Below are 27,908 nucleotides of genomic sequence, written 5' to 3' on the forward strand. Positions count from 1 at the left end.
TAGCACATGCACAGTCTCAGCTACCACAAAGTATATTTTTTTATCAGAATAGTTAAATTTAATCTATAGTTTTGTTTTGTTCACATACACTTAAAAGACCTCTGGAATACTTCAGTTTAGCTGCTTGACAACTGGTCTCAACTATAGCAAAGTAACATAACACATACTACAGTCACCAATTAACAATGCACAAGTATTTAAAAAAAGTGGAAGTTTATTCATCTTTCAATGGCTCAAATAGCAAATAAAAGGACAGGGTAAGGCATCAGCCAAGACATGTTTCGTATGTCTTGTGGCTTCATAACACCTCAGCTCCCAGCATACAGATTCTAAAGCAAAGTCACAATGTTAGTGGTTAGACTCCCCGGCTACATAGACCAAAATGAGTACACAGGATGATGATGTCTGGCTCATTTGCCATAGTTACATGAGTAACTTTAATTCTGCACTTGGCAGTCTACTAACGCACATACAAAATTCCTACTGATAAATATTTAACATGACAAATATAACTTCTAAGACTTGAGTCCCTAAAACGTCTGTTAGCATGAAAGTTAAATATCTGTTACCTAGTTTGCTTGAGCACATTTTAATTTGTCAGTTATAGGCTTACACATGTATAAAAAGTGTAACAGTTCGTGGAATTGATCTAGCCCATCTTACCCCAGAGGAGTCCAAAACCCTCAAACGTTCTGGTACATTTTTAGTTAAGATGCAGCACGCTCACCATGTGCAAGTATTCCTGCTATTCTGAAGCAACTGAGGCAGTACATTTTGTTTGGGGATTTTGGATGTCCACAGTAAATGTTTCTGTATTGCAAAAGCATCTTTGATTGTTTAATATCAACATTAACTAGAAAAAGTAGCTACAATGTTCCCCATTTGAAAATCAACATAAAGTAGACTAAACAGTACAAAACCTGCAATGAGCTTCAGCATAACACACCGCGTTCCTGCAGCTGAGTATTAAGGAACACAAAAGAAATTAACCAATGACACTGGAATTTCCCAGACATCTTAACTCAAAATACAGTAGCACTACTGAATCAGCTCCACTCCACCCTACTCCAGGGAGTTAAAACCCAAGGAACATCTAGACAAAGAACTACTTGCAAAAGGAAGCTTCAAGGTATCAGTACGTTAAGTTTTAAGCAACCATTCTGGGCTCGGATGTGCCGTAGCCTTCTGACTTCCATCTTACACGTATTCTGACCTTTTAGCTATAAGATACCATATAGTTCACCAAGCTACAGATGACTGAATATGCTCTGTATTATTCACAAAACCATGGTATGGCACACATTTAAAGAACAGACACTGCTAGCAGACAGCTAGTTAGCGAGATCATTCGTGTAACTGCACTCTACAGAGAGGGCAGACTCGCACTGATGCACAGGGAAAGCTTCCATGCAACAAGTTGAAAATACACCCTTGACTAAGCAACCTGCTATGTTTAGGTTTTAAAATTAAGGCATATTCAAATGTTTCAATGTAAAAGATTACATCACTCCTCTAGGTTAATCAGGTAATGCGGAACCACATATAATTTCCCTCAGCATAAGTGTTCGCGTAGACATTGCTCTTTCCTAATTTGCATTAACTCCATGGCAAAACAACTGTATTCCGCTTTGTTAGGTATCACGTTCACAACTGCAATTTTCAAGGCAACAAAAGACAAGACGAAGTGACAATTATCAATGATAAAAAAGTATGCTTTACAAGAAACCACCAAAGTAATATTCCCCCCCCCATTTACTAATAAAGAAAAGACTTCCCATGAAACACTACATTCAGAAGAAATGTGAGAAGGTAGGCGATTATGAAATGGTTTGCTTCTCTTGAAGCCACATCAATCTTTTTCAGTGAATTTGACTTTCAGTGCAGCTCCAATTCATGCTTTTAGTGGTACATTACAATTTCCAACACGTTAAGAGTAATTTCAGTCACTTGAGCCTTCAATGGCATGCTTATAAATTATGGTTTTTTATTAGTATGGTCAAGGTAGGAAAGAAACTCAGGGCTTTGATTATAAAATGCAACATCTTTCTCTGATCCTCTTAGCTAGGCTTTTTCTTTTCTTCTTCCCATTCTTCTCTTTGCTGTCTTCCATTTTTCTTGCTCTAATTTCTCTCATCAAATCAAAAAACACCTGGAAAAGATGGAAGAACGTGAATGCCAAAACACTCTCACACCTTTGAGTTAATTCAAGTTATCACCGATGACATCTACTTCCGGAGGCTACAATAAAATCAATTACACAAAATCAGTTTGAGCAAAGAAATACTAATCCAACAAATCTGTCACTGATGTTCGAGGCCAATCCCATGTGATGCAAACCTGCTTCTTTCAAGGTACCTGTAAGTTCAACTGGCTTCAGTGTTTGCTTATGAATCCTATCAGAATTAAAGCAAGACTCGTACCACTATCTGGGATTTTATTGTAGCAGATCATTTGGACAGTTCTAAAACTTCTCTGCCAAGAAGACTTCCCTCCTGATCTGTCCGGGGACGCTGATCCATTTCTATGCAACACAGACAGTGCCAGGACTGAAAAACTCTCCTAAGAACACAGTAGGTATTTTTATCTGCAATTACACTGATCTCATGATGACTGCAGCAAAAGCATAAACTTTCATTACACAGGATATGAGTAAAACCAATGCAACTATGTGCTTACATCAAGAAATACAACTGCCTTCAGGATTCTAGATGGCTAAGTCGCTTCCTCTTACTTAAATCTGTATTAATGGTATGCTGCAATTGTCAGCTTGCTTAAGCCTTGGCATTGTGCCACGGTATCTGGGATATGCAACCTACCATGACAAAGTGGTCATTTGCTTACCATTATTACCAAAGTGAGCGGAAACCCAAACCCGCCCTTTTGGAATTTAGAAAAGCAATTTTTTTTTTTTTTTACTAACTTAAGTTCACATAATACATCCCATAACTTCAGATGCTTTAAGAAAACATGTAACTAATACCTGGCATTCACTAGGGCCAAAAAAAAAAAACCTACCTGAGAGCAGCCCTGCTGATAAAGACTTAAGGGTTCTGGTAGATAAAGAACATAAGCCAGTGTGTGCTCGTGGAACAGATGGCCAACAGCACCCTGGGCTGTATCAAAGAGGGATGACCAGCAGGGTAAGGGTGCTTTCCTACTCTGCCCTTGTGAAACCCTGTCTTGAGTACCACATCCAGGTCCAGGACCCCCAGCTCAAGAAAGACGTGGACATTTTGAAACGGGTCCAGAGGAAGGCCATGAAGATGATCAAAGGGCTGGAGCATCAATTTGAGGAAGAAAGGTTAAAGAAGCTAGGCTTATTCAGCCTAGAGAAGGATCAAGGGAGACCTCACTATGGCCTTTTGATACTTAAAAGGATATAATAAATAGAAAGGCAATCAACTTTCTACATGGGTAGAGAGCAATAGGACAAGGAATCATAGAATCAGGAAGAACTGTTTTAAACCAAGACAGGGGAGATTTAGATTAGGTATCAGCAGGAAATATTTTACCTAGAGTGTGATGAGGTGCTGGAACAGGATGCCCAGAAAAGTTGCAAATGTCCAATCCCTGAAGGTGTTCAAGGCCAGGCTGTGTAGGCAGCCTGATCCAGAGCCTGATATAGTGGCTGAGAAACCTTTCTACAGGAAGGGGGTTGGAACTACACGCTCTTTGAGGTTCCTCAAAGAACTTTGACTCTAATTAATGGATTGTCAAATCTGAATTCTGTATAATACATATTAATCTTGATACATAATGCCATCTGTTCCAAGAAGAAGCTTTGAGCTCTGTAGTAGCCTACCACATGCACACAAAAGCTACTGATTATATATATTAAAAATATTTACTATTTTCCTCTGTTGCTGCAGGATGATGAAGCAGATTTAGACCACCTCAGATTTCTGCATGTTTGAAATAGGTGGATGTTAACTGCAACTATGCACCAAAACTAAAAGCAACTGAGTTGTGCTGCATTTAACTGTCTTAATGTTCCCTGCAAAACAGCATGACATTTTTACTGAAGCGCTGAACAATCCACTTCTTCGCAATGACAATTGACAGATGACAATAAAGTTATTGCGAAACACTACTCCTATTACTGTTTTGCTTCATCTACTCATATGTAAGCATTTACATTAGAAAAATTCTGTGTGATCAAGTCTATTAAGAGGTCTGAAAGAAAAAATAAGCACTTTAAAACAAGCTTCTGACTTTTTCTGCCAGACACTTACTGCCTTTTCAGTCTTCAAGGCTGTGACTTATTCCAAATTCTGTGTTTCAAGAAGTCCTGCCTTCTCAATATGTAAGGGAAATACAACTAATCAGTAATTTATTGTCTTAGAGACAGATATTCTTTGTGATTCATTATGACCTTCTGAACCAGGCTTTATCTTAGAAAACTCATGAGGCACTTCTGGGCCATTTCAAACTTAAAAGGGCAAATCCACTCTTCATCTAAACAACACACAGGCATGTGGTTAGATGAGGGTAGACAGGATTCTAATATCTCCCTTAGTTTCCTATCACACTTTACTCCTCAGACAGCATTCTAACTGTCTAGAAGCAGTTTATATTCTAGTTATAGAAAACACAAGGCTACACCAACATAACTGCCTCAGGAACTTTTTAACAATAAAAGGTCTTGTCTAGTGACTTAACTCATCACAGTTTAGGATGTGATAAACTTGCTACATCCAACGGATTTTCACTGTTTTACATTAAGCAACTTAGTAATGCATTCATCACAAGCTACAGGAGAAAAGCATTTGTTTTGAGATCCACCCCCCCCCCAAAAAAAAAAAAGGATAAATTAACTTTAACATATAAACAATGAACCAGGGAAGACAAGTATAAAGTAAAAACTGACAAGAGATTCTTTGTATTATTAGGTGAGTTATGAGGTGAGTTATTACCTTGTCAACATTGGCTCGTGTTTTTGCAGAAGTTTCCACATAGTTAACATTCCACTGATCAGCCCTGTTTTTTGCTTCTTCTATAGAAACTTGCCTTTTATCTTCCAAATCTGACTTGTTACCTACTAGCAAAAAAGGAACGTTCTCATCTTCTTTTACTCTTAAGATCTGCTCCCTAGAGAAAAAGAAAAAAATACATGACGTATTTTATGGAGTACTATTCTTAGAACACAAAAAAAATAAGACTGCGAACTAAACACTCTTCCATCCTATTCCTTTTATGCTCACTTATTCCTTTTATGAAGCTTACATAACAGCAAAATCTTACACCTTATTATGACATTATACAGAATGAAACCAAGACAATTAGTCTTCCAGGAAGGAAGAAGATGAATCAGTAACAAATTAAACAGAGTAGAACAGGTGAGAATTTAACAAAGTTTTCCTCTTACTAAAGAGTAAGAGGAGAGTATTTCTAGAGAGTATTTCTCTGTCTTTATGTTGCTTCTTGCAACCACATTTTTTAACCTACCCAGACTACATCCTTACATTTGACTTTTTTTCCTAACAAAATGCATGTGCCACTACTTTTAAAGCTGATTAAGTTGCCTACTTAGGTAGTAATCTTATACAGCTTAAAGGAGAAAAATCTCGTCCTTTCAGGAATCTTTCTGAAGTCACTTACATTCAGTCCTCACAGAGATCTTAATTCAGTTACAAGCCAGTGTAAGGATAACGAGTTGCAGATCAGATTTTTAAGGACAGTTTGAACCACTATGAGGAAAAGTTTAAATTTATAAACAAAACTAAGTACTACAAATGCTTTGGTACATCAATCTGAACAACACTGCTCCTGGAAGGCAAGCATTCTCTCTTTTGTCTCAGAAAGGAGTAAAAGTTAGCAGTGAAATTTAGCCCTTCATCGTGGACCAGTTTCTGAAAGATCAATAAAAAGCACAAAGAACCTCATTCCCTTTTCTGGCTGAGGTGAGGCCTATTGGAAGATTTTACGCAGAACATAAAGAAATTGTAAAGAGTTAACTGATTCTGTACCTATCCTTTGATTTGGTATACATCTGAATCCCCCTGCTGCTGTTGAGATATTTTGCTCTTTGTAGCATCTAGTCTTGTTGAGTTAGGTTGTTTTTTTTTTAATATAAAATCAATAAATCCGTATTGGAGGCAGCATGTAACATCACATTCATCACTCTGATGTAATTTAAACAACATTCCTCCCCTCCCTGCTAAATAGAGCACGTGTTGCAACTGTGCCTGAAGATATCTCATAGTTTGAATAGCCAGCAGATTAGGATGAGTGGAAATATGAGAATTCAGTGCAGCAACAACAGTATCTGTTAAACTATGACTTGTAGCTAAAAAACTAGACATACCAGCTTGAAGTGTAAAGTTCTCTAGAGCTACATCAATTCTACCCAAAGCAAGAGCTCACTTTACCAAATTGCCTTTCAGATATTTAAAAATTTAGTCTTTGCAGATCTGCTTCCTATTGGAAAAAAAAAATTCTTAAAGAATGATGGTATTGCAGAGCCTGCTGGGAAACCTGCTGAAGATACTAAGAAGTAGCAAACAGCTCTCCTGCCATTCCAGCAGAACCACTACAATGTCCAAATTCTTCTTGTCATTTTCCTTTGCATCTGTCTCTTCAGAGGTATTATCTCAGGCCGCTTAACAATGCCAAAGGTATTTTAACTGTATCTTTCAGGAGATACAGAGTATTTTTCTCACGGAGCAGAAAGAATACCATTTTTAGGAGGCCCATTTTAGCACTTCAGCTTCAGAAGTTTCAAATGCAACTTGAAAGGCACTTTAAGAGTTGTACTGGGCAGTTTTAATCCCTTTATCAAAGAGATCTCTCTCTTCCATTTTTTCCTGTTTCAGCATATATATTGTCAACACTCACCCTTGGTTAAAAAGTGGGACTTTTTCTAAGTCCACAGAAGATGGAAGAAGACCTATGAAGAGGCCATTTTGCACTACAGAACTCAGTCATATTAACCAGCCCTCCAGGACTGCCATAACGAGTATAAGCCCCCGGGCTCCTCTCTCTCCCCCTCTCTTTAAAAATACAAATACATATACTTATATACTGAAAACTAAATAAAAGAACACACCAGAAGGGGACAAGCTTGCTTTCTCCCCTCTCCATAACTCCTCCTCTGCCCTTAGAGAAGATTTTAAATGTATTCTATACTTAGTACTAATTAACCTGAGCTATGATAGCATCTCTAAGATAATGTTTATTTCAATGGGATGCAGATCATTTCCTTTTATATCATCTCCCTCCTATTTTGCTTAACGCTGACCTGCTAGAATTTTTGGGGAGCGGTGTCTTTTTTTTTTTTTTGCTGAATATATTATATAGCAATAAGATATTTTTCTTTATAGATGCATGTGGAGGTGAGTATTTTAAATAGGCTCTCAAGCAAAATTAAACACCTGTAATACAATGCTGTCTAAATCTCCTACCATTACAAGGGTTTTAATACCTTGTATGCTTGAAAAACATCTTAAAAAAATAAAAAAAAAACCCAAAAACTAGCCTGTTAAATCCCCATCCACACCTTGTTGCTGAGGGAGAGGCTGTGGATGTGATCTATCCAGGTTTTAGTAAAGCCTTTGACTCTGCCTCCCACAGTACCCTCCTGCAGAAGCTGGCAGCCCATGACTTAAGTACACTCTTTGGTGGCTGGGCTGGAGGGCTGGGCCCAGAAAATGGTGATGATGGGGGTTGGACTCAATGATCTCTTGAGGTCCCTTCCAACCCTTTGATTCTATGAATGGAGCTCGATCCAACTGGAAACTGCTCACAAGAGTTGTTCCAAAGCAGCCAGTACTGGGGCCAGCCTTGTTTAATATCTTTATTGACAATGTGGACAAGGGGATAGAACGTACCCTCAGTAAGTTTGCAGATGATATCAAATGGGGAGGAAGTGCCAATCTTCCTGAGAGCAGGAAGGCTTTACAGAGGTGTCTGGATGAGCTCAGGCCAATTGTATGAGATCCAAAAGACCAAGTGCCAAGCCCCGCATTTCAGTTACAGTAATCCTGTGCATTGCTACAGGCTTGAGGCAGAGCAGCTGGCAAGCTGCATGGGCTGGCTGAACATGAACCAGCAGTGTAGTGTGCCCAGGTGGCCAAGAAGCAGTGTCAACCTGACTTGTAACAAATAGTGTAGTCAGCAGGATTAGGGAGGTGGCTGTCAGTCTACTCAGCACTGGAAAGGCCGCATATTCACGAATATGATTCTTTGCACTGTAGTGTAAATGTGAAGCAACACTGATCTACAAATGGCAGCAGCCTTCTGAATGTTACTATGCGTCTGTTCTGCTGCAATAACCTCTTTGGAATTCAGAAACAGAGCAGCAAACATATCTGAAGTGGTACAAAGATAACATGGTTAGGCACCTATTCAAAGCAACGTGACTACAGTCATCTATTCTGGACTATCGATGATATATTACAAAATAAGTAAATAAGTAAGAACCTCACTATAATTAAATTAACGACTTGCCTTGTAACCTACCTGAAATCTGCAGTAGCTGCAAATGATTCCAACTCTGTAATAGAGAAAACGCAAAGAAAACCTTCTCCACTTCGGAAGTAGTTGTCTCTAATTGCAGCATAGTCTTCCTGCCCTGCTGTGTCCAATATATCAATTTGGACTTCTTCCCCATCCAAAACCACCTTTTTCCTGTAGCTGTCTGCTTTGGTGGGCTCATAATCTTCTACAAACTAGAAACAAAAATTCTACTGTTTGAAAGCCAGGTCTGTACAGAGCAAATGCATCTATTTTAATCTAAGGATATAACAATCATTTCATATCGTTACAAGAATAAAGAAATAAGCCTATGTATTTAGGCTACATTATATAAATCATTAAACCCCATCCAGTTCCAATGCCCATGCTGAGGGCAGGGACACCTCCCAGTAAACTAGGTTGACATTTGTACACCACACTCATTTAGATCTTTTCAGAAAATAACTGTACCAATTAATGCTTAAGAAACACTACATAGCGGACATCACATGAGATAATTTATAGTGTACAATCTTACCTCATCATACATAAACTGTAGTGTTAAAGCAGATTTTCCCACACCACCACTGCCCACCATGATGACTTTGTGTAAAGCCAGTGAATTCTGCCCTTTGGGCTTATTTGCTGCCATCTTTGGATTGTAGAAAATTCACAAGTATAAAATGAAAACCTAGAAGAAAATATACGGCTTTGTAAGTTTTCTTTTCTCCCTCCTACATGCACTGTTTAAAACACATTCATTTCAAACCCCTGTGTATCTGAGGACTTAGATTTCAGTTCTGTTACTTTCACTGAAAAACATTTTTTTCTGAAAATCATTCCACAGACTGTAACAAGCTCATCTTTCTATTTTTGTTGTTGTTTTTTCATGCTATGAGCTAAGAAAGCAGGTTCACAGTAACCAACAACAATTAGGGGAAAAGATTTACATTTTGGTACGTAATGCTTTCTTTTAGAGCCATAGCATTTGTCAGGAATTCTTGTTCATTTAACTAGCAAGAATTGAAAAAAGGAAACCACAGTGAGTCAACACAAGAAAGCATGACATATGACAGCTGCAGGGAAAAAAAACAACAGGCATTTGAAGGATTTTCCAGCTTAAATAGCAGGCACTAATACAACAGTAGCATCAACAAGGATTGGTTAGTGTACTTTTTCAGAGAAAACCAGGAAAGCGTGTCATTTAAATCCTAAAAATAACTGGTTTCAGCAGGTCAATCAGGAACTGGAAGAATAATCTAGTTTAGGTAGAGTGAAAAGATTCAGCTTGTCTTTGTAGACTACAGACACAGTTACCCAGTGTACTAGAACAGTTGTGCTAGTCCCACAGCTGCTTGGTCAAACACAGATCTCTGCACATCAACAATATCAAAGGGCTCTGCGACACTTCATTCACACACACTCTGATGTGCATGTGTACAAAAACAAAAAAACAATCCCATTATTTTTTTTAATCCCTTTTTTTTTTTTTTTTTGCAGAACCCCAGCTGCTCTCATCCTACACCTTCCTTCCTTTCATTCCTTACCTATCCCAGTAGTATTTTTACTGTATTTGTGTTTAAAGGAAGACAGAACATCTTGTCCTAAACACACAGGAAAGTCACAGCACAGATTTACAAGAATGCTTAAATTCTCTCCAGAATCCCCTGGATTCTGGATTAAGGTCAAAACCTCTAATGTCCAAAATGCAAAATGGCTTCTACATTACAGAGGATGTGAGAAGACAACTACAACAGCCCTAAGAACGAAATATAACTTGGGTTTATGAGAAAGCTCAGAAAATTCACATGACAACACAGTTTGGTTACATACAGAACTATGAGATAATAATACAGCACAGTAGCAGGATACCTTTGCTCATCATGATCTTCTGACAATCTCACACTAAAATTATATTCTCCTGCATTGTGAATCATCGTTGTGTCCAATTTAAACCATTGGAACATCAAGAACAACAATTTTCTTAAAACGTATGCCAAAATCCCTAGCTGAGAACATGCTTTTGTTAGCAGCGAGGCACTTATGTATAAAAGCATGCTGACTGAAACTTCACTGAAGATTGAATCAATCCTTCCAGGTGTTAAAAAAATAAATATAAAAGGAAAAAATCTACATGAAGAACTGTGGATCACAATGATAACACTACCTATTATGCTGTCAAAGAACTCTGAAAATGCAACTGAACATTAAGTGGCTAAGACGGTTTCTTCCCAAAAGGTTACCTAAGTGAAACGAGCACGAGTAAGCTGCTGCACTAATTACAGACACGTAGCAGAGAAACATAACTAATGCTATGTTACATTTTCAACGAAGGAAACAAAACAGGAGCACGAGAACAAAACAAATCTGGGTTTTGAAGAACCCAGAAGAACTGCTGCTTTCTTTTAACTCAAGAGGGAGTATGAGAACATGAAAATAACTCCAAGCTGCGTATGTTTGCAACCTACTGTGCCACATTTTGAACTACTCCATATGGTTTTGCTCTTGCATTTTTCTCCAAAGAGAAAAGAATGTACACTGAAAGTCATGCTTACATTTTTGGAGTATGTATTTCATACACAGAAGCATTCCTCTGGATTCCAATCGTCAAGCAACAACAGCTAATTCTGACAAGTTTACACTACAATAAATACTCCTGGATGCACAAATACTGAAGCACCAGGATACATAGGCACAGCCACACTATTTTTTCTGAGCAACAAAGCAGAGTATTCTTCTACAAGAGCATTGATACTGCAGGAAATTCAAATGAATTCAGCAGGACCGCTGTCAGATGTTTCAGCAAAATCAATACTGCAATTTGCTCAAATACGTAAGAGTCATGTTTCACTCCAACACTTGTTGTAAATTAACCTATAATCTTTAGGTAGACTGATCAATGGAAATACAGCTATTCTACCAGAAGTTCCAATTCAGCTAGTAGGATTCCAGCATACAATAAGCTGCCAATTCTTGTTCTTTGTCCAGCTGACAAGCTCATTCCGAAACATAAAGATCCTTATAAACAGCCAAGTTAGTGAAGATGCTCCTTTCCACTAAATGTTAAGATCTTTTGTGAGGCAATCACTTTCAGAAGCCCTGATAACATCTTTTCAAGAAAAGCGTAAGAGTCAAAGAAAAGCTCAGGATTAAAAAAATCCAACCCGACCAGTCAAAGCAGGATCCTGAGTCATCAAGACATCAATAAGCATCAGTGAACAGCATTCCAGTAAGATACTGAAGACAGCAAAACTTCGTGCTACTACATCTAAAATCTGAAAGATAAGCTTGTCACCAATACTCTGCCCCACTTTGTAGTGGGAAGAGGCTCAGTGAGCTCAGTTTGCTTTCAAGTTCTTCACAACCCAACAAACATAGAAGGCCTGCCAAATTCAGGCTTGCTGAATGGAAAAGAAGAAAAGACCAAGAAATAGACTAAAAACTGAGCAAGATTCTGTGCAAGTGATGTCCAATCCAGAGAGATTGCCTCACAGCAAATAAAGCAATGTAAAGCATTAAATTTAAAAATTAAATTAAAAAGCAAATAAATAAATGCTTTTTAAAGCAAAGCAGAACACAGGTTACAATGCTAACTATACAGTATGCAGGGTGTTTCATACGAAGCAAATTTCCCTATCCTTAATTCAAATAGCCTTATTTTGCATTCATTAAAAAAAAAGTTTTGTTCGTATCTGTTTTCTTAATTGTCCTACTTTATGACAAAATTGGCAGAGTGTGTGGCAAGAACCCTGTTGTGCATAGCTCAAAAAAGTACACTTTCATATTTTGTTGTACTGAGATTTGTTTTCTCCATCTCAACAATACAAAACTATTTTGAGCTCCAAAGACAAACAGGCTCACCCCGCAGTAGAACTCCACAGAGGAGCTCACAAGTAGGGTGTTGTCAGAAGCTGTTATACATTGATAAAGGTCAGCTTTTCACCACACCCACTGGTAATCCCCACCCCAGCAATAAAGCTGATGAGATATACCAGCATTTATTTTTAACAGTTCTTTGTGCAGTCTAACAAGTCATAAGAGAAGTGAAAGCTTAACTGGCTCAACAACGTACTCCCATACATTCAGTCAAAGGGCAAGAGCTGTCTAACCACCATGCTATGGATCTCTCCTCACCTACGCTGCTGATAAGCTCCTAGGAAACTGCCCTTTACAACACGTTTGAGCAAAGCAACGCACAAATGCATCCCAGTGGCTGTTCAGCCAAAGTAAGCAGTTCTGCAAACCCCTACAGCTGCTCATTACCTGCATGCTGATAAGCTCTCCCTCCAGTTCTGTGCTCCATCTAATGGCAGGCTTCCAGCTGGTGCCAAGATCATTTATGTAGAGCCAGATTAGGGTGTACTTAGATTACATCAGAGGAACTGTGGGAGAACCAACTAGAATTCCTGTCAGCATCAGCCACAGCTAGGGTCCAGCTGTACAGATCTACTCAAGAGGATGAAGAGTAGGGAGGAAAGCAACTTAAGATAACTTTTAAGGAGTGAGATGAACTTGTAGTTGGATGTGTAAAATTACTAGCTCTCTCAAGTGACTATCATCTACCTGTAGTAATACCATCTCTCCCAGAGCTGGACGCCTTGAACAGTGGGCCCTCTGTTCAAGAAACACCGTGCACCCACTAGATTTAAACATGGCATTCAGCTCCACCCACCTGAGGAACAAAAGGAGAGTGTTCCTGTAGAGGGGCTTGGACAAGGAGGCTAGGCATGTTTGTATCATGTTAACTCCTGTATAAAGCCTCGAAGCATGGAGTAGCTATCCAGATCACAAGAGCAAGTAGGATGATCAGGTTTTCATCTCCAGGGACGATGTCTTATGGTCAGATATCTCTGCAAATTTGTGACAGGGAAAACTAATGAAGTGGTAATTTCTGATCTTTCTACTGCAAGTGTCTTTCTCATCCAATTTCTCAGATTCTCTTTGGATATTACTTCTTAGAGAATAACATGCTCCAAAACAATTTATCAAAGCATTCTTACAGATGTGCAAACATGGCCAACTGTATACCAGCTCAAACATAGCAATGGATGTCCAGCTCACACTGCATCTTTTCCTTCAGAAGGAGCACTGATAGAGATGTCTCTTTAGCTAGCAGCAAATACTCAGCCAACTTAGAGAACAATCAGATCCAAGGCACCTACTCCAGTCAGAATGTGCCTGACATTGGCCAACAACCTAGAAAATTAAGGAAGAACAGATCATATGGTAAGACAGCCTTATTTTTAAGGAAAACTGACTAAAAGGGGTCAAGAAGTTACTCTGTCCATTTTCATCCCTCTAGAGTCTCATAAATGCAATCTCAATGAGAGCAGATCAGGGAAGGAGAAACATTACACTAAGTCACGTCATCACAGGCACGAATTCAACTGGCATTTTCTGCAGTGCTATACATAAGGCTGAATGCAGGCTTTGTGAAAATGCAGTTGTTCTTAACAGGAGAACTTTCATCTGCTGCAGGCATTTGCGTGAAGGAGACTAGTTAAACACAGCTTTGTGTTGAAAGATAATCGGTACAGTTAGCGTAGTGGATTCTACTTCATAAGAAGAGATAGTGGTGCCTTTCTTCAATTACAAAACAGTTTCTTCTTATTAGTGTTTTTATAGCCTTCATAATGCTATGACATCAAAACTGAACTCCAATTCCTTTGCTTCTGTTCTCTTTCTTAAAGGAAAGTTATGTAAAGATTTGTAAGATGGTAACATTAACCTCATTACCCACTCACTTCTATGATGAGCAACTTTCTTCCCTCAGGACTCAGAAAGCAGCAATTACAACTGGTAGCTTACACATCACAGCACATGATTTTATTGTTTTATAACTCACTCAGAATTTGATAAATTTAGAGGAATACGAGTGATTTTTCACTGAAATACATGAGCTATGGGCATGACATTAAGAACTATAATAAGTATGCTTTGATTGGAATACCGCCAGAAAGGCAAAATATTCTACCAATTGCTTACTGAACAATAATAATGGAAACACACAATCTTCTGAACAACTAACATTTCTTTTTTAAACTGAGATCTATACTATTATGTACCTTAACCTTAGTATAAACTATCAAATCCAAAAACATTAGCAATAACTTCTCTATTTCATTCTAACATGAAAACAGGAACTCCACAGTCCAAAAGTAAATTTTAATATGGTACAGTTTCTCAAATTCTGCAAAGTGACTCACATGGTTTCATATGTCTTACAGGTGATAAAAGTTTCTGATTTTTCCTCAGACTCCTGAAAACAAGGATTAAAAAAAAAATAATAACAGACAGTGAATCCATTTCATTTCCCCAGTGACCACGAAGAGATATATTAATATATATATAGTCTTATTTATTACTAAAATATCACGGTTTCATCCAGTTACTTCATTTCTTTTTGAGTCCAGCAGCTTCAGTTTGGTTAACAATAGGAAAACAATGCTACAGAATGCATGGGTCAAAAATGATCAGCGCAAACTAGCATAACAGACGCAGATTATCTGGAAGACAACTCAGGAATGACTGAGATATTCCTGCAACAGAAATGTTCCTGGAAAAGGAAAGAGGCAAATCCAGGCAAACGGAGCCTAGTCAGTCATCCCTCCCAACAGCTGGTTGCAATTACAATATTCAAACCAGATCAGCAGAAATATCCCATGACCTAGGAACAGACAAGATGCATGAGGATGCAGCACAATGCCAGCTGTTTAAAGAACTGGAGAGTGAGGAGTCTTTTTAGGTTAGATCAGCATTACTCTAATAAGCAACACCCCATGTCTCAAGTTTGATTTGTTTTTTATTGCTGTTTAAACATACAACATCTGTCAAGCTCAGCACAAAGTAACAGCAGTATTGTATTAAAGTAGAACAAATGTTTCAAAAATCATCACTTTAAACTCCTAGTAGCAGCTTAAAGAAAGAGGTAATCACATTTTTCCATCAAACCTTGGAAATTACTAGCTTCATTAGACAAAAGAACAGGTATTCTGAACCTGCAAATCAGAACAACATAGAAATACTGTCACAGTTAAGTCCTTTCTCCTGAAAATAATCCTTTGACACAAACTGGGAATTGAGATTTGTTTTCCCATGACTTCAACAAGCAGTCAAACCACATTCAAGTTTCAGTAAGAACCTTTATAGGTTCATTAGGTTGGAAAGGACCTACAAGATCATCTAGTCCAACCATCCTCCCATCACCATCCCTACCCACTGAACTACTAAATCAAATCCCTTAGCACCTCATCTAAACGCTTCTTGAACAGTGCTAGGGATGGTGCCTCAACCACCTCCCTAGGCAGGCCATTCCAGTGCCTGACCACTCTTTCAGAGAAAAAATGTTTCCTCAGGTCTAATCTAAATCTTCCCCTTCTTTCCAAAGCTGCCTAACACACACCATAAAAGGCACCTATCTCCCCCACACCCACAAAACAAACTTACTAAGGTCCCTATACATCTACTAAGGAAAGTAGAGAACAGAAAACTCACTTCAGATCAATCTCTCAGCAGCAGAAAATGTCCTCAGGCAAGAGATCTGTATTTCCCAGCTTCCCGAGATGGGTACTTAGAACTGTAACTATACTCAAGACACTGAAAACAGAATAGTCAACCTCATCAACAACAGCTCCTCATCAAGTAACAGAGGCCTCATCCATTTTAAAAATTGTATCGGGCTGCTACAGAGAACAGAGGCCTCTCACATACCAGCAGTACCATGCTCTTAAGGTATCACTAACTAGCATCCAGACCCCTCCAAGAAGCCACTCAACTACAAGCTAGCAGTGACCAAGCTCACAGCCTTGCTGCAGCCAAGGCTCACACCGGACCCTGGTGCCAGCTTCTGGGGACAGCTGGGAATTAAGCAGCAGCTTCTACAATGAGACTAGATTCATATACTACATTCCTTAATTTTAGCTCTTGGTTTCCAAAAACCCTCTTGGCACCCTGCAAGTAGATTTCTGAGGAGGCATCTCCACAAACAGTTCTCGAAACCTATATGGAACAGCACAGAAAAGCCTTGATGAATTGAACAGCAGAACTTTCTGGAACACGAGGTCTTACAATTTTAAACCTTCCAGAGTACTGACAATGAACAAGCTATATCATCATCCACATAAAGAGCTGACAAAACACACGTGAACCCAACTACATGTCTGCAACGCTGCTATAAGCTGAGCCTGTCATCTCACTAATATTTCCAACCTCACATTTCTGACAGCACAGGCATTTGCAACAGCTAGGTGAGAAACAAACAGAAGTCTGTCTGGACAAAAACCCAATCTCTACAGGCTTTCGGACAGATCTAAACGAGCTTGCTGGCACCAGTGACATTAGAAAACACACACAAAGAAAGAAGGACTGCAGCAGCTCCAGCCTACAAATATCACAGAAAAGCATCACACAATATCACAGAAATGCGAGTGTTATGAGGTTCCTCAGCTATTCACCACCTGCTGAAGATTCCTCACCTTTCATAAATTATGTAATGGCTAACATAGAACATTTGGGATAGTTTACCTGGACAGATCCACAGATCAGAGGGAAAAAAAAGCAGACTCTAGCACAGCACCTAGAAACCAAGAGCAGACTTGTTTTCACACTTCAACTGAAGTTACATTGTGAAGTAATTGTAGTAAAATACGTATTTACAACAGAGTCTAATTCATTACCTGGCTGTTACCCTATTCTAGCCACTGAGGAAACTTAAGCCTTCTGAAACTTTCAGCACTGAAGAACTGCTTTAACATGAAATATAAATGCCTTGCCTTCCCTTAGAACAGAATCATAGAATCATCAGCGCTGGAAAAGACCTCCAAGATCATCTACTAGTCCAGTCATACACCTGCAACCAATATTTCCCCACTAAGGCTGCATCTAAATGTTTCTTGAACACCTCCAGGGACAGTGACTCAACCCTCCCTAAAGAGCCCTTTCCAGCACCTTACCACTCTTTCAGAGAATAATTTTTTCCTGTTTTTTTCTTGAACCTTCCCTGGCACAACTTGAGGCTATTCCCTCCAGCCCTATCACTAGTTACACAGCACTCAAGGTGCAGCCTCACCAGTGCTGAGTACAGGGGGGATGATCACTTCTGATACAAGCCAGGAGGCCATGAGCCTTCTTGGCTACCTGGGCAATACAAACCCACCTATGTAGACATTTAATCTAGAGTATTAACAGAAGGTATTTGTTCTGATACAATTTCATTTACCACAAGAAGAACATTAATTGTAACAGCAGTCAAGGTACAAGACTGAACAGCCAACTAACTAGTTCATTAACTAGTTTGTCACACCTATCCATGCTAGAGTTGGAGAACTTGCAGAAGTTAATCCAGGAAAGATGATGCATTAGATTTTCCAGCACAAGCAAAACTAAGGAAGAAGGAAAGGGTAAAATTGAAGAGGGGGACATATACAGAAACAGCTTTCCATACCAAATACCTATAATTAAGTATCTTGACAGAAGTCCATTCTCAGTCATGGGAAATGCTATGTAGAACAGCTGCTAATAATAAATTCTACTCAGCATTTCTATAGAGAACAAAGACACCTTTCCCCCCTTCAGATTAATATGATAAGGCATAGCCTATACAGATGAATTTTAGTAACAGAATCAACAACTGAAGGCCAACTAAAGGATATATATTTTGTGGGCATAGTGCACCTAGTGCCGCTCAAGACATACTAACCAGAGATATTTTCACCCTGTGTTTCAGGTGCAAGAGTATGTTAAAAAGCAAAGATTTTTGACTGAGACAAGTCAGGCATCATACACACTTGCAAAGAGAGGCTGCTTTTCAGCTATTCTGGAAGCAAAAATGGAAGGCACTATGCCAGAATTTGCAGCATGAGCCTCAGCATTTCACTTTTAAAAGCAGTTAAAGAGTTCTGCTTCAGGAAGTTGCTCACAGCATGTTCAGTATTATTTAAAAAAAAGCTTTTTTCCCCCCAGTTATATTTCAAAGTGTGCACTTTTTGCCCTTGTACACTTACCTTTCAATATCTTTTTTAAATGTGTTCAATGGATTTAAATGCAAGCATTTACTTTGTCAAGTGAAAAGCGTTTAAATAAAGCCTGAAAAAAGCTTCCAAAACACATATTTGAAAAACAGAGGTTTGCTAGAACAAGTCCATAAATCAACACGTTCCCTAACATATGTATTGCATGCATTGTTAACAATCCAGTACTCCTTTATTCAGAAGTTCAGATATCTGCTTTTTCTAGAAAAAACAGATATCAATACAGCCTTTTTTTAAGGCCAAAAAGGATAATGTAAGCTTTCAAATACTATGTTTGATGCAGACACCTCTTTCTTCTTTGTGGCTGTGTCCTAGCTGGATAACATGCTCTTGTACCAAGATACTCTACCAAGTAATCCTTCACTTTTTACTAACTGGCGTGTAGAAACAGAGGATGCAGGAGTAAGTGCTCCAGCAGGTACAAACACACAACAAAGGCTGCAACACAAACAGCGCCAAGCACACAGGACCAAACACAGACCATTACTAACAGGCATACAGAAGCAGGTACCATTAAAGTTCCCAATTTCTCTTCAGAAGGACAGGCAAGTGCTCTCCCTCTGCACAGGCACACCGCATAAACACACCAGCCAAATGGAACCTAACTAAAAAGGAGCACATTGGATTTTGCATTTCAAGAGATTCCTTTTACTCCTCTGAGGAATCAGCCAGCTGTACTGAATAAATTTCATTAGTGAAATCTGACTTGGCAAAATAGGCAACTTCAATCATTTCATGGCTTGGCCACATTTTGTATCATTCATTTACAAACCTGTAAATATTCATTTCTGATAGTATTGTGGAAGTGTTAATTTTGCAGCCGTATTTTGTTCAGTAACTTCTCCCCTTCCTGTTAACATTCCACACAGTGCAGATTACTCTTCCTAAAACCCTAATCATTTCTCTGTTTTATTCATGGCAGAAGGATTTCACACGCGTGACTCACCGAGACCGGTTTGCAAATACACGAGGACTTGCAATTAACCTCTCAAGCAGGTGATTCAAATACACAAGCAGTTATAGACCTGATGTTGCATGTTAATACAGCATTCATAAAGTTGAAACACCACTGAGTCTGATCCCTTCCAATTATAGATATGGTTTATTCTTTAACTATTAGGTCTGCTATTTGACAACTCAGCAAGAATCCATCCAGTAGATTTAAATAACCCAACTGGCAACTAACTGCTTTTTAGTTCAATATATGCTTGCCAGTTGTATGACACATGGCAGTTTAATGGCTATTTAACTCATCACAAAACATGCAGTCACTAGAAATACAGCTTTTGGTTCATGAACTTATTATGAAACTGTAAATATTCAGGTCAATCTACCACTTTTCACATGAAGTGCTAGTGTAGAATTAGTTTTGCAGTCACGCTCCAAACTCAAGAAATCTTAGAAAGGACAGCAGTAAAGATGGTATACATCGCTAGGTGGGTCTCATGCATTTCTCTCTTCCTCTGGTCAGCCACACAACATAAAAGCTACAGTGACATTTTAGTACTGGTCACAGGCCACATCCAGCTTATTTTCAAGGTCAGTCTCTCCAGAGAAGTACTAGAAAAGTTTACCTATGGTGAAATGTGGTACCTACATTTAATTGATTTAATTCTACACACATTGCAGTAAACACTGCCAAAGTGTGAGTTGTATTTCCTTGAACTTTTAAATTCCAGTGAGAAGTACGTGATCTAATATCCTTCCAATATTGCACAGTATAATATAGGATTTCCCCTGGCCTGAAAAACCTTCACTACTGCTGACTTATAAAGAACATCTTGCTTCTAGCTGATCACTTGCATGCTTTCAATTCAGCTGCAGTAATTTCTAATAGTGTCAGGTCTACACAGAGTCAGAATCTAATTCTGCAGCCTTTTTCCTTAATACACGTACAGGCTGAATCCTGCATAAATTCTGGAAAAGCTACCTTTGTTACAACTCACTTCTGTTGCTGCCAGATAACAGCAAGCAGGAAGAACATTAATCTGTTGAGAAAAACGCTTCCCTGAAAATCTTTCCTTCAAATTGCTGACAAATCCAAGAGTAACTACAGCAGCCTGATTGAGTTAGCTGTGGCCATCTCAGTACTGCACTATGTTGTACTTCACTGCTCACATTCCTATTAAAAAAAATCCCAGCATTTGGTTACAGAATTGTTTCTGCTTCAGTTTCACTTCCAATAACTAGTTTTTCCTAACTTTGTTAAAAAACGAACAAAATAAAGATTACGATCCTTAATTTCATTTATCAAACAGAAGATGATTTTCTTCAAGTTTGCCAAAACTACAGACAGAATCACTTATACTAATATAGTTTTACAGTGTTCTTCAAAATACTCCAGACTGGTAAAACTCAAACTATGCACGCTGCATAGAACATGCACGTGTGGCAATAGGACAAGGGGAAATGGTCACAAACTGAGGCAAAACTGCACAGAGAGGTGGTGGAGTCTCCTTCTCTGGAGACATTCCAGACCCGCCTGGACACCTACCTGTGCAACCTGGGCTAGGGAGCTGCTTTGGCAGGGGGTTGGACTACATGATCTCTAGAGGTCCCTTCCAACCCCTACAACCCTGTGATTCTGCACATGACCTCATTTCTAACTGGTATGCCTTATAAAGAATGTCTTTACTGCGTAATTTCATTCTTCTACCCCTTTTGACTCCAAGAGCTGTTAAGCACAACGTTCACAAAAGATAAAACAGACACTGGTTAATCTTCAATTAAAAAAAACAAAGCAGTCACAGATGCTTTCCCCCTGTAAAAGTTCCACATACACCCATATGAACAATTATCTGGCAAGACCAAGTATGTCAACAGGCTAGCAAAGCAATACCCTTAGAGAGACAGCATCGTAAAGAAGTTTCTCAAAAACAAAACAAAGAAAGCCACCACTAAAAGCAAAACAATTGGAGCTTCCCAAGGTTTTTTGTCTCATTTCAAAACATCCGTATCTCTGGTAGCTGAACAAAAAATACCAGCATCTTGGTGATCAGTAACTGCCCTACAAAATTATTTTCTAAAGCATAACTGTGGCTATAAACCCACTGGTGAAGCTTATATCTATATATGCCCATGCAGAGTTACTGGCTGACAGGAGGCCAGTTGCATGGTACTACACACATAGGTTCTTGTAAAATACTTAATGCATCATCACTTATGGGTCTCAGAACATCACCCACCTACAGTTCATAACCCATCCAGCTCTGAATGCAGGAAATACAGGTTACCAATGTCTGCAAAGGCTGTCTTTCAAAAAAGACAGAGATGTTAAAGATGGACAGGTTAAAAGCAAGCTTCTTCCTTCTTCACAGCGGTAGTAGAAGGGTAAATAGCAGAGATCATGACTTAAGATCCAAGTTACTATCAAAACAAGATTTAAACAAGAAGACAGATATAACTTGGATTAAGATTTCGAATGTAACTCTGCCAAGTCCTAAGGGCAGCAATAGCTCCTGCTCAAGCTCCACCACCACACAACCACAACTGCAAGACAAGGCCTTCTCAGACAGAACACTGCAGCTGGAAAAAAAATCATTTAGGTAACTTTGCAATTTTAAAGTATTTCTGAAATAAATGCAACCATAGTTATAAATGAACTGTTCTAAAAATGGTTCCTTATATCGCACTATAGTTAAAACTAAATTAGTAATGACACAGACCAAAGCAGTAATTCAGACTAGCAGCTTTCTTAAACCCATTATTGTTCTCACTGCAGTCTTCAATTAACAGGGAAAAACAATCCAGTAAATCCATTTTATGCATCTCAACGAGTCACTGTACACATCTTCCTTCTCTGGTACTCCAAAACACTGCAGACCACACAACTTCACAACTGCAGTCATATGCAGCCTTCTTTTTTCACTGCAATACAAATAATTTTTATAATAATTTCAGAGAGTGAACTTGCTTAAAATAAAGCCATTTCTGATAGCTAGCCCAAAAGCACCTGCTCTTCAAGTTCTGAATGACCATGCAGGACCATATAAAGAGTGAGTCCAGACTGCAGTGTTTTCCTCCGAAGCTAATTTTGTGTTATTATATACCATAATTCCAGTGGATATGAATGAGTTGGAAGCTCACAGCCACCATACCTGATCATCAGCAAAAAAAAAATAAACAACAGGAGCAGGAAGAAAGAAGAAGGCTTTAGCAGGTCAAATTCATAAAGATCAGTGCCATATCGCTGATAATACATCGTGGATTATGCTAGTTAAGAAAAAAATCAGAATATGTATTATACACTTAAAAACAAGTGATCATTTCAAAAATGTAAAAGATTTCAAGATACAATAAGGTCTACTGAGCCATGGGTGGTGACCACACAGGACCAGTCACTGAAGCTCTGCAATGAACTCTCCAGAAAGCTATTGCTAAGTACAAATTATGACCTTATAGAAACTAGCTGTTAGAATATGTGATTTAAAGCTTTATTTCTTAAAATCCAAGAGACCTGGGGTTTGGAATGAAGCACCATTTGCATGTTATACAGCAAAAGTGGAATTAAGTTAAATGGTCAGCTGTGTAAAAACTTCTAATGTAGTACTATCCTACCAAAAAAGCTCTGCCACATTGTAACCAATTTATTCAGATCCCAAATTTGCATACTTTGACCTCCATAATAATACTGACATAGTTAAGAATAAGTTTCTCCCACCCACGCTTTAAGTAGAGCCTTCATGTCCATCATCTTAAACATCTTCCATGGCACCACTTCATGAGCCAGTGGTGTTTCCAATGCAACAGAGTGCACTGCTCACTAATGTTTTCCTGTCTGTAGAGGTTGTTTCATTTTGAAGCCTGAAATAAATTCCATGGGGAAAGTCTGGCTTGAATTAACATCTTCCACACCAAATGCCCTTTCAGAAGAGCACAGCTATGCTGTGCTACACTGGACGCCAGACTACACTGATACAAGCTTGAAATGACAAGCTTGCTTCCCTCTGCACTGCTGGATGTGCTTCATTCAACAGGAGAACTGGCAAGAGGACAATACAGTGCGTAGATAGCCTTTATTGTTCTGAATAAGAGCTCTACATTTGGAAGACTTCCATGTTTACCGCACTCTGCTTAATGTTGATGGAAACGTTTCTGCCTGCCTACACGTGGGCATTACTCATAAGTATTCTCAGACTGCAGGAGACAAGAATCATGGTTGAAGACTGAGTCTAACAGTGGCACAGAAGAGGACAAGAGCACTGCGGAGTAGAGCAAAACAGATAGCGGGGCATGTCAGATCCTTGCTACCCACCCACTACAAACAGGTACAAAGTTCCTCTGCAAAACTCCATCTTCTTTAATTTGCAGAACTACTTGTTCGGTCATATAATGTGTTTACATGCCAGTTTGTAATTAAATTGTGTGTGCCACTCTGCACCAGGCATTCCCACACCAATACATCCGATGATGTGGTAATAAACTTTCTGTCAGAGAGAAAAAATACAATATATTAAATGAGCTGCACAGGTAGGAATTTAATCTATATTGTAATTGCTTGAACTAAGGAGCCAATATCACAAAATAAGCACTATCAATTCCACTAAGCAACGATTGCAGTTACTATATAATCTACTCTATCTTGTTTGTGCTACCTTTTTTTGCATTCTTGGGTCCTTTGTATTACCATTATAAACTGATTACAGCACAGCTTATTTTGAATTCTCTACAGTAACTGTTTTTCATTATAATTCCTCTTTCCATTGTCTAACATCTCCTACACACCTGTTTTTCCATCTTTCCCCTTTGAGCACAGCATAGCCACCTATTGTCCTAGAGGTGCTGGGAATGTTGATGACGCCAAACTAATCCAAAGCAAAACATCAGCAATAATGACTAAGTCACCCTGCATGCAATCATTTCTTTCTCATCAAGAGGTTCTACAGCAGAACTACTTAGCTTATACTGCATTTCTTTCCCATGTGCTTCCACCCCTAAATCCCATACTTTTTTTGGGTAGGAATTTCAGTATGGAAAGCTCCTAAGACTCAAACTTACATGCCCAACCTTTTGGATGTGGGGACCCATGTCTACCAAAAAGACTGGACACACAGCAGTGACCATTAACAAACCTTGGTTGGTAGGTGCTCGCTCCAACTCCCACTTGTTAAGGAAACGTGATAAGAAGCAAAACAGGATATAACAATTCCCTAGTCTGTCTGCAAACCAGATTTGCCCTAGTTTAACGGACTCTAAGCTCTGCACATTCACAAGGACTAAACATTTCAGATTCTGCAGACTTCACCAGTAACATTCTGCAACTACCTGGAGCTGGTTTTCTGCAACAGGCAGACTAATAACATGTAACAATTTCTTCCCTTCTTAGAAATTCATACAACATTTCGCATTATGTCCAGTGGATTTGCACTAATTATACCAATTGTTCTGTCGTCTTGCTTCATCACATCCATGCTTCATTACAAAGGAAAGAGCCTTAAAACAGCCATCCTGTAATTGAACGCATGATGTGGGCAGGTTGCAATATATTAATTAGAATACTGTCACTAGCATACCAAACTGCCTTGTTGACTTAAAACACATTGCAATTTAGATGCAAAGTAATTTCAGTAGCTGGGAGGTATTACAAGTTTACTGGAATTTGGCTGTGAGCACTCCTGAGGGGGTGGGCAGCTCCCTGTCAGAGCACACCATGCATGTGACCAGAAGCTTATTCCCAGGGTCACCGTATCCGATAGCACTTCCCTGGTTGGCAAAACAAACAAACCTAATCGAAGAGCTACATTATTTTTTCTCATATAATTATTTTTCCTTCAGTTGTGAAGCTGCAGGGAAAACAATGCTGTTGGTCATTGGCCGAAATGTTTGCCTCAACAACTTTTTACGTAACGAGACACCATACATTACTCTTTGATACCAGTGACATGAATACGTCAGGTTCTAAGTGGGAACATCCTCTGCTTCAGCAATTTTATCCTCCAAGTCAGATGCACTTCAAATTTAACAGCAGTAAAGGCTCATCATGGACAGAACATTCCCTTAAAGAAGTATCTGCAGGGATGTCTCAGTGGTGGTTAAGAACACAACCGTTTTAAGAGAAATAAACCTGACCACAGCCTGCCATTTAATAACAGCACATTTAACCCCAGAGCTGACTTCTCATGCAGGATTTTGAAGGTTTTTGGGACTATCCTGTGCAAGAGCATGACACTTTCACTTTTATGGACTATACAAAAAACGAAAAACCAGGCAGACATCACTAGAGCTGCTAATCCCTGGAACCTTTATCACTTGAAGGTTACTGGGGAACGAAAAAAAACGAACAACAAAAACACTATCACAAGCATGCATGAAAGGGTTTAAACCCACAGCAAGACTATAGCTCACATATATCTTCACCATTTATTATGAATGCTCCCAAGTTCCCAGGAACTAAATACAGAGGAACACTCTATTAGATGAGTAAGTAGGCTAAAAAGAAGAAACTGGATTTTCAATTAAGAGTCAGGTTATATCTGCTATTAATTGTACATTATAACTAAGAGAATACCAGCATCTTCTCCCAGCCCATGCAGCTCCTTTCCCAGGAGCTCCTCTCCTTTTGGTGTAACTTCCAGTGGAAACGAAAGGGAATGACTACTAGGTTTGTTTTTCTTTTTTTTTTTTTTTGCGCAGACCTTTCCATAACCTATTATCTCCAGACACGGGAGCACCATCAGAGGCATGCACCGCTCCCACTTGGGGCTGCGAAATGCCTCGCAACGCAGAACGCGAAGCTTCCTTTCAATTAGAGGTTAAAGCGTTAGGGTCATTTCGAGCCTGAGAAGCGACGTCTGCTTTCCGTCAGGGCAGCTCAGCGATGCCACGGAGCAGACGCACAGCTCGGATGCAGACATCCCTCTACGGGTGACTCCTGGGACGCACATGGCCCACTTTAACATCTTCATCGCCGCTAAAACCCCCAAAGCAAACACCGCCTCGTTTACCTAAGCAACTCCGCGGCACCGAAAGCCGCTTTTATTCCGGGAACTTACTCCGCACCCCTTTCCTTTTGTCTCGCAGAAAGCCACAGCCCTCAGCAACGCCTCGCTGCCCGTACCCGCTCGGCCCGGCCCTCGCACGCCAACCCCCGACGCCCCGAGCCGCAGGGCGGCGGCACCCGCCGGCACGCAGCAACAGGAGCCGGGCCCCCGGGCCTCTCCCCACATCCGAGCCCAGGAGGACAGAGCGGCGAGGCCAGACCGCCGCACTCCGTTGCTAAGGGCCGGCTGCCGGCCGCCGGCCCCTACCGAGCCGCGGCTCGCCCGTTCCCGTTCGCCGCCCCCAGCTCACCTGCGGCTGAGCAGCTCGCCGGACGAGCGAGTGGCGCGGGCGGGGCCGGGCGGGGCGCCGAGGGGAGCCCAGGCACCGCCCCCGCGCTCGGCCGGCGGCGAAGCGAGGGGCGGGGCCGGACGGGATGCGGCGAAGAGGCCGGCGGGGAACAGCGGGCGGGACCTGCTTCCGGGAAGGGGCGGGTCAGTGGGGACGTTGGGGAGAGCGGCTTCCGGGAGGGAGAGCGCGCAGGGGGCGTGGCCGCGGCTGCGAGGGGGCGTGGCTTGGTGCGCGGTGGCGTTGTGGCGGCAGCGGGTCTGGGGTGGATTTCGCCCTTATTTTTGGCTTGGAAAGGGAATCCTTCCCCAAGGGACAAGTGCAGGCTGCACAATCACACGATTCTACGATTAAGTATTCAGTACGCTGAGCTTAAGAAAAATTATTACTGGCAGAAAGGACACAAAGCGCTGAGATTACTGGATATTATTATTTTTTAATATCCATGCTTTATAGCTCCAAACGAAACGGGGATAAAACAAGGGACTTCCCACATTCATAGCAATAATTCAAATCACGGCTCCCTTGTGGCTGTGTCTTTCAATACAAAGTCAGCAGCTTAAATAGAAGATTTGTGTAAACTTTGGCGTGGTTTAAACTCAGTCTAGGCAACGCAGAATACCCTGATAATAATGTAGAAATTGACTGCTAAGTACATATTTGTATCTTACGAGGCTGCAGCCATTCTAGCGTTTGCCTCACTGAAGACGCTGTTGGCAATGGAAGCTTAAGCCAGCTGCTTTTTTCAGAACACTGGTGAGAATAGATGGGAACGTGAGCAGCAGCTACACAGGCTGCCATGAGAGCTTTCCTCCTCCCCATAATGGCTGTGTGTGGTTTCTGAGTTTGGAAGTTGGAGTTTTTATCACCTCTGCTGGAGGTCTTCCACCTTTGTCCTAGCATAATGGAGCCTTTGTGTGCAGTTTGCAGAGCAGGTGCTCTTTAAGACCTTCTGTGCGGTTCTCTGTGCTCAGCTTTCTGTAGGTTCTGACATCTTAGGCATTTAACCAGTCTTTAGGCCATCTCCCTCTAGGCTTAAGTTTCTTTGGCCTCACATGTCAGTGTGAGCTAATTTCTGCACTCTCCTCGGAGACTGAGAAACTG

At 40.1% G+C, this 27,908-nt stretch overlaps 2 protein-coding genes across 2 annotated transcripts in view; one reads left to right on the plus strand and one right to left on the minus strand.

Annotated features, from left to right (window-relative positions):
* Positions 1 to 194: 194 nt before the first annotated feature.
* On the minus strand, positions 195 to 26,504 carry RALA (RAS like proto-oncogene A). Its single transcript, XM_065753466.1, has 5 exons — positions 26,471 to 26,504; positions 8,990 to 9,142; positions 8,458 to 8,666; positions 4,914 to 5,088; positions 195 to 2,149 (listed from the first exon to the last, which is right to left on the minus strand). The coding sequence occupies exons 2-5, from the start codon at positions 9,101 to 9,103 to the stop codon at positions 2,027 to 2,029; spliced, it is 621 nt and encodes a 206-aa protein (XP_065609538.1). The 5' UTR covers positions 9,104 to 9,142; positions 26,471 to 26,504; the 3' UTR covers positions 195 to 2,026.
* The window catches only part of LOC136058898 (mediator of RNA polymerase II transcription subunit 1-like), a 32,837-nt gene continuing 23,732 nt past the window's right edge, over positions 18,804 to 27,908 (plus strand). The window contains exons 1-2 of the mRNA XM_065752681.1: positions 18,804 to 18,897; positions 26,499 to 27,062. Coding sequence (XP_065608753.1) covers positions 18,804 to 18,897; positions 26,499 to 27,062 — 658 coding nt within the window. The remainder of the gene's footprint in view (positions 18,898 to 26,498; positions 27,063 to 27,908) is intronic.

Source organism: Cyrtonyx montezumae, unplaced genomic scaffold (genome assembly GCF_038088225.1).
Source record: "Cyrtonyx montezumae isolate F1298 unplaced genomic scaffold, pur_monq_1.0 scaffold_8, whole genome shotgun sequence".
Classification (NCBI taxonomy): Eukaryota; Metazoa; Chordata; class Aves; order Galliformes; family Odontophoridae; genus Cyrtonyx; species Cyrtonyx montezumae.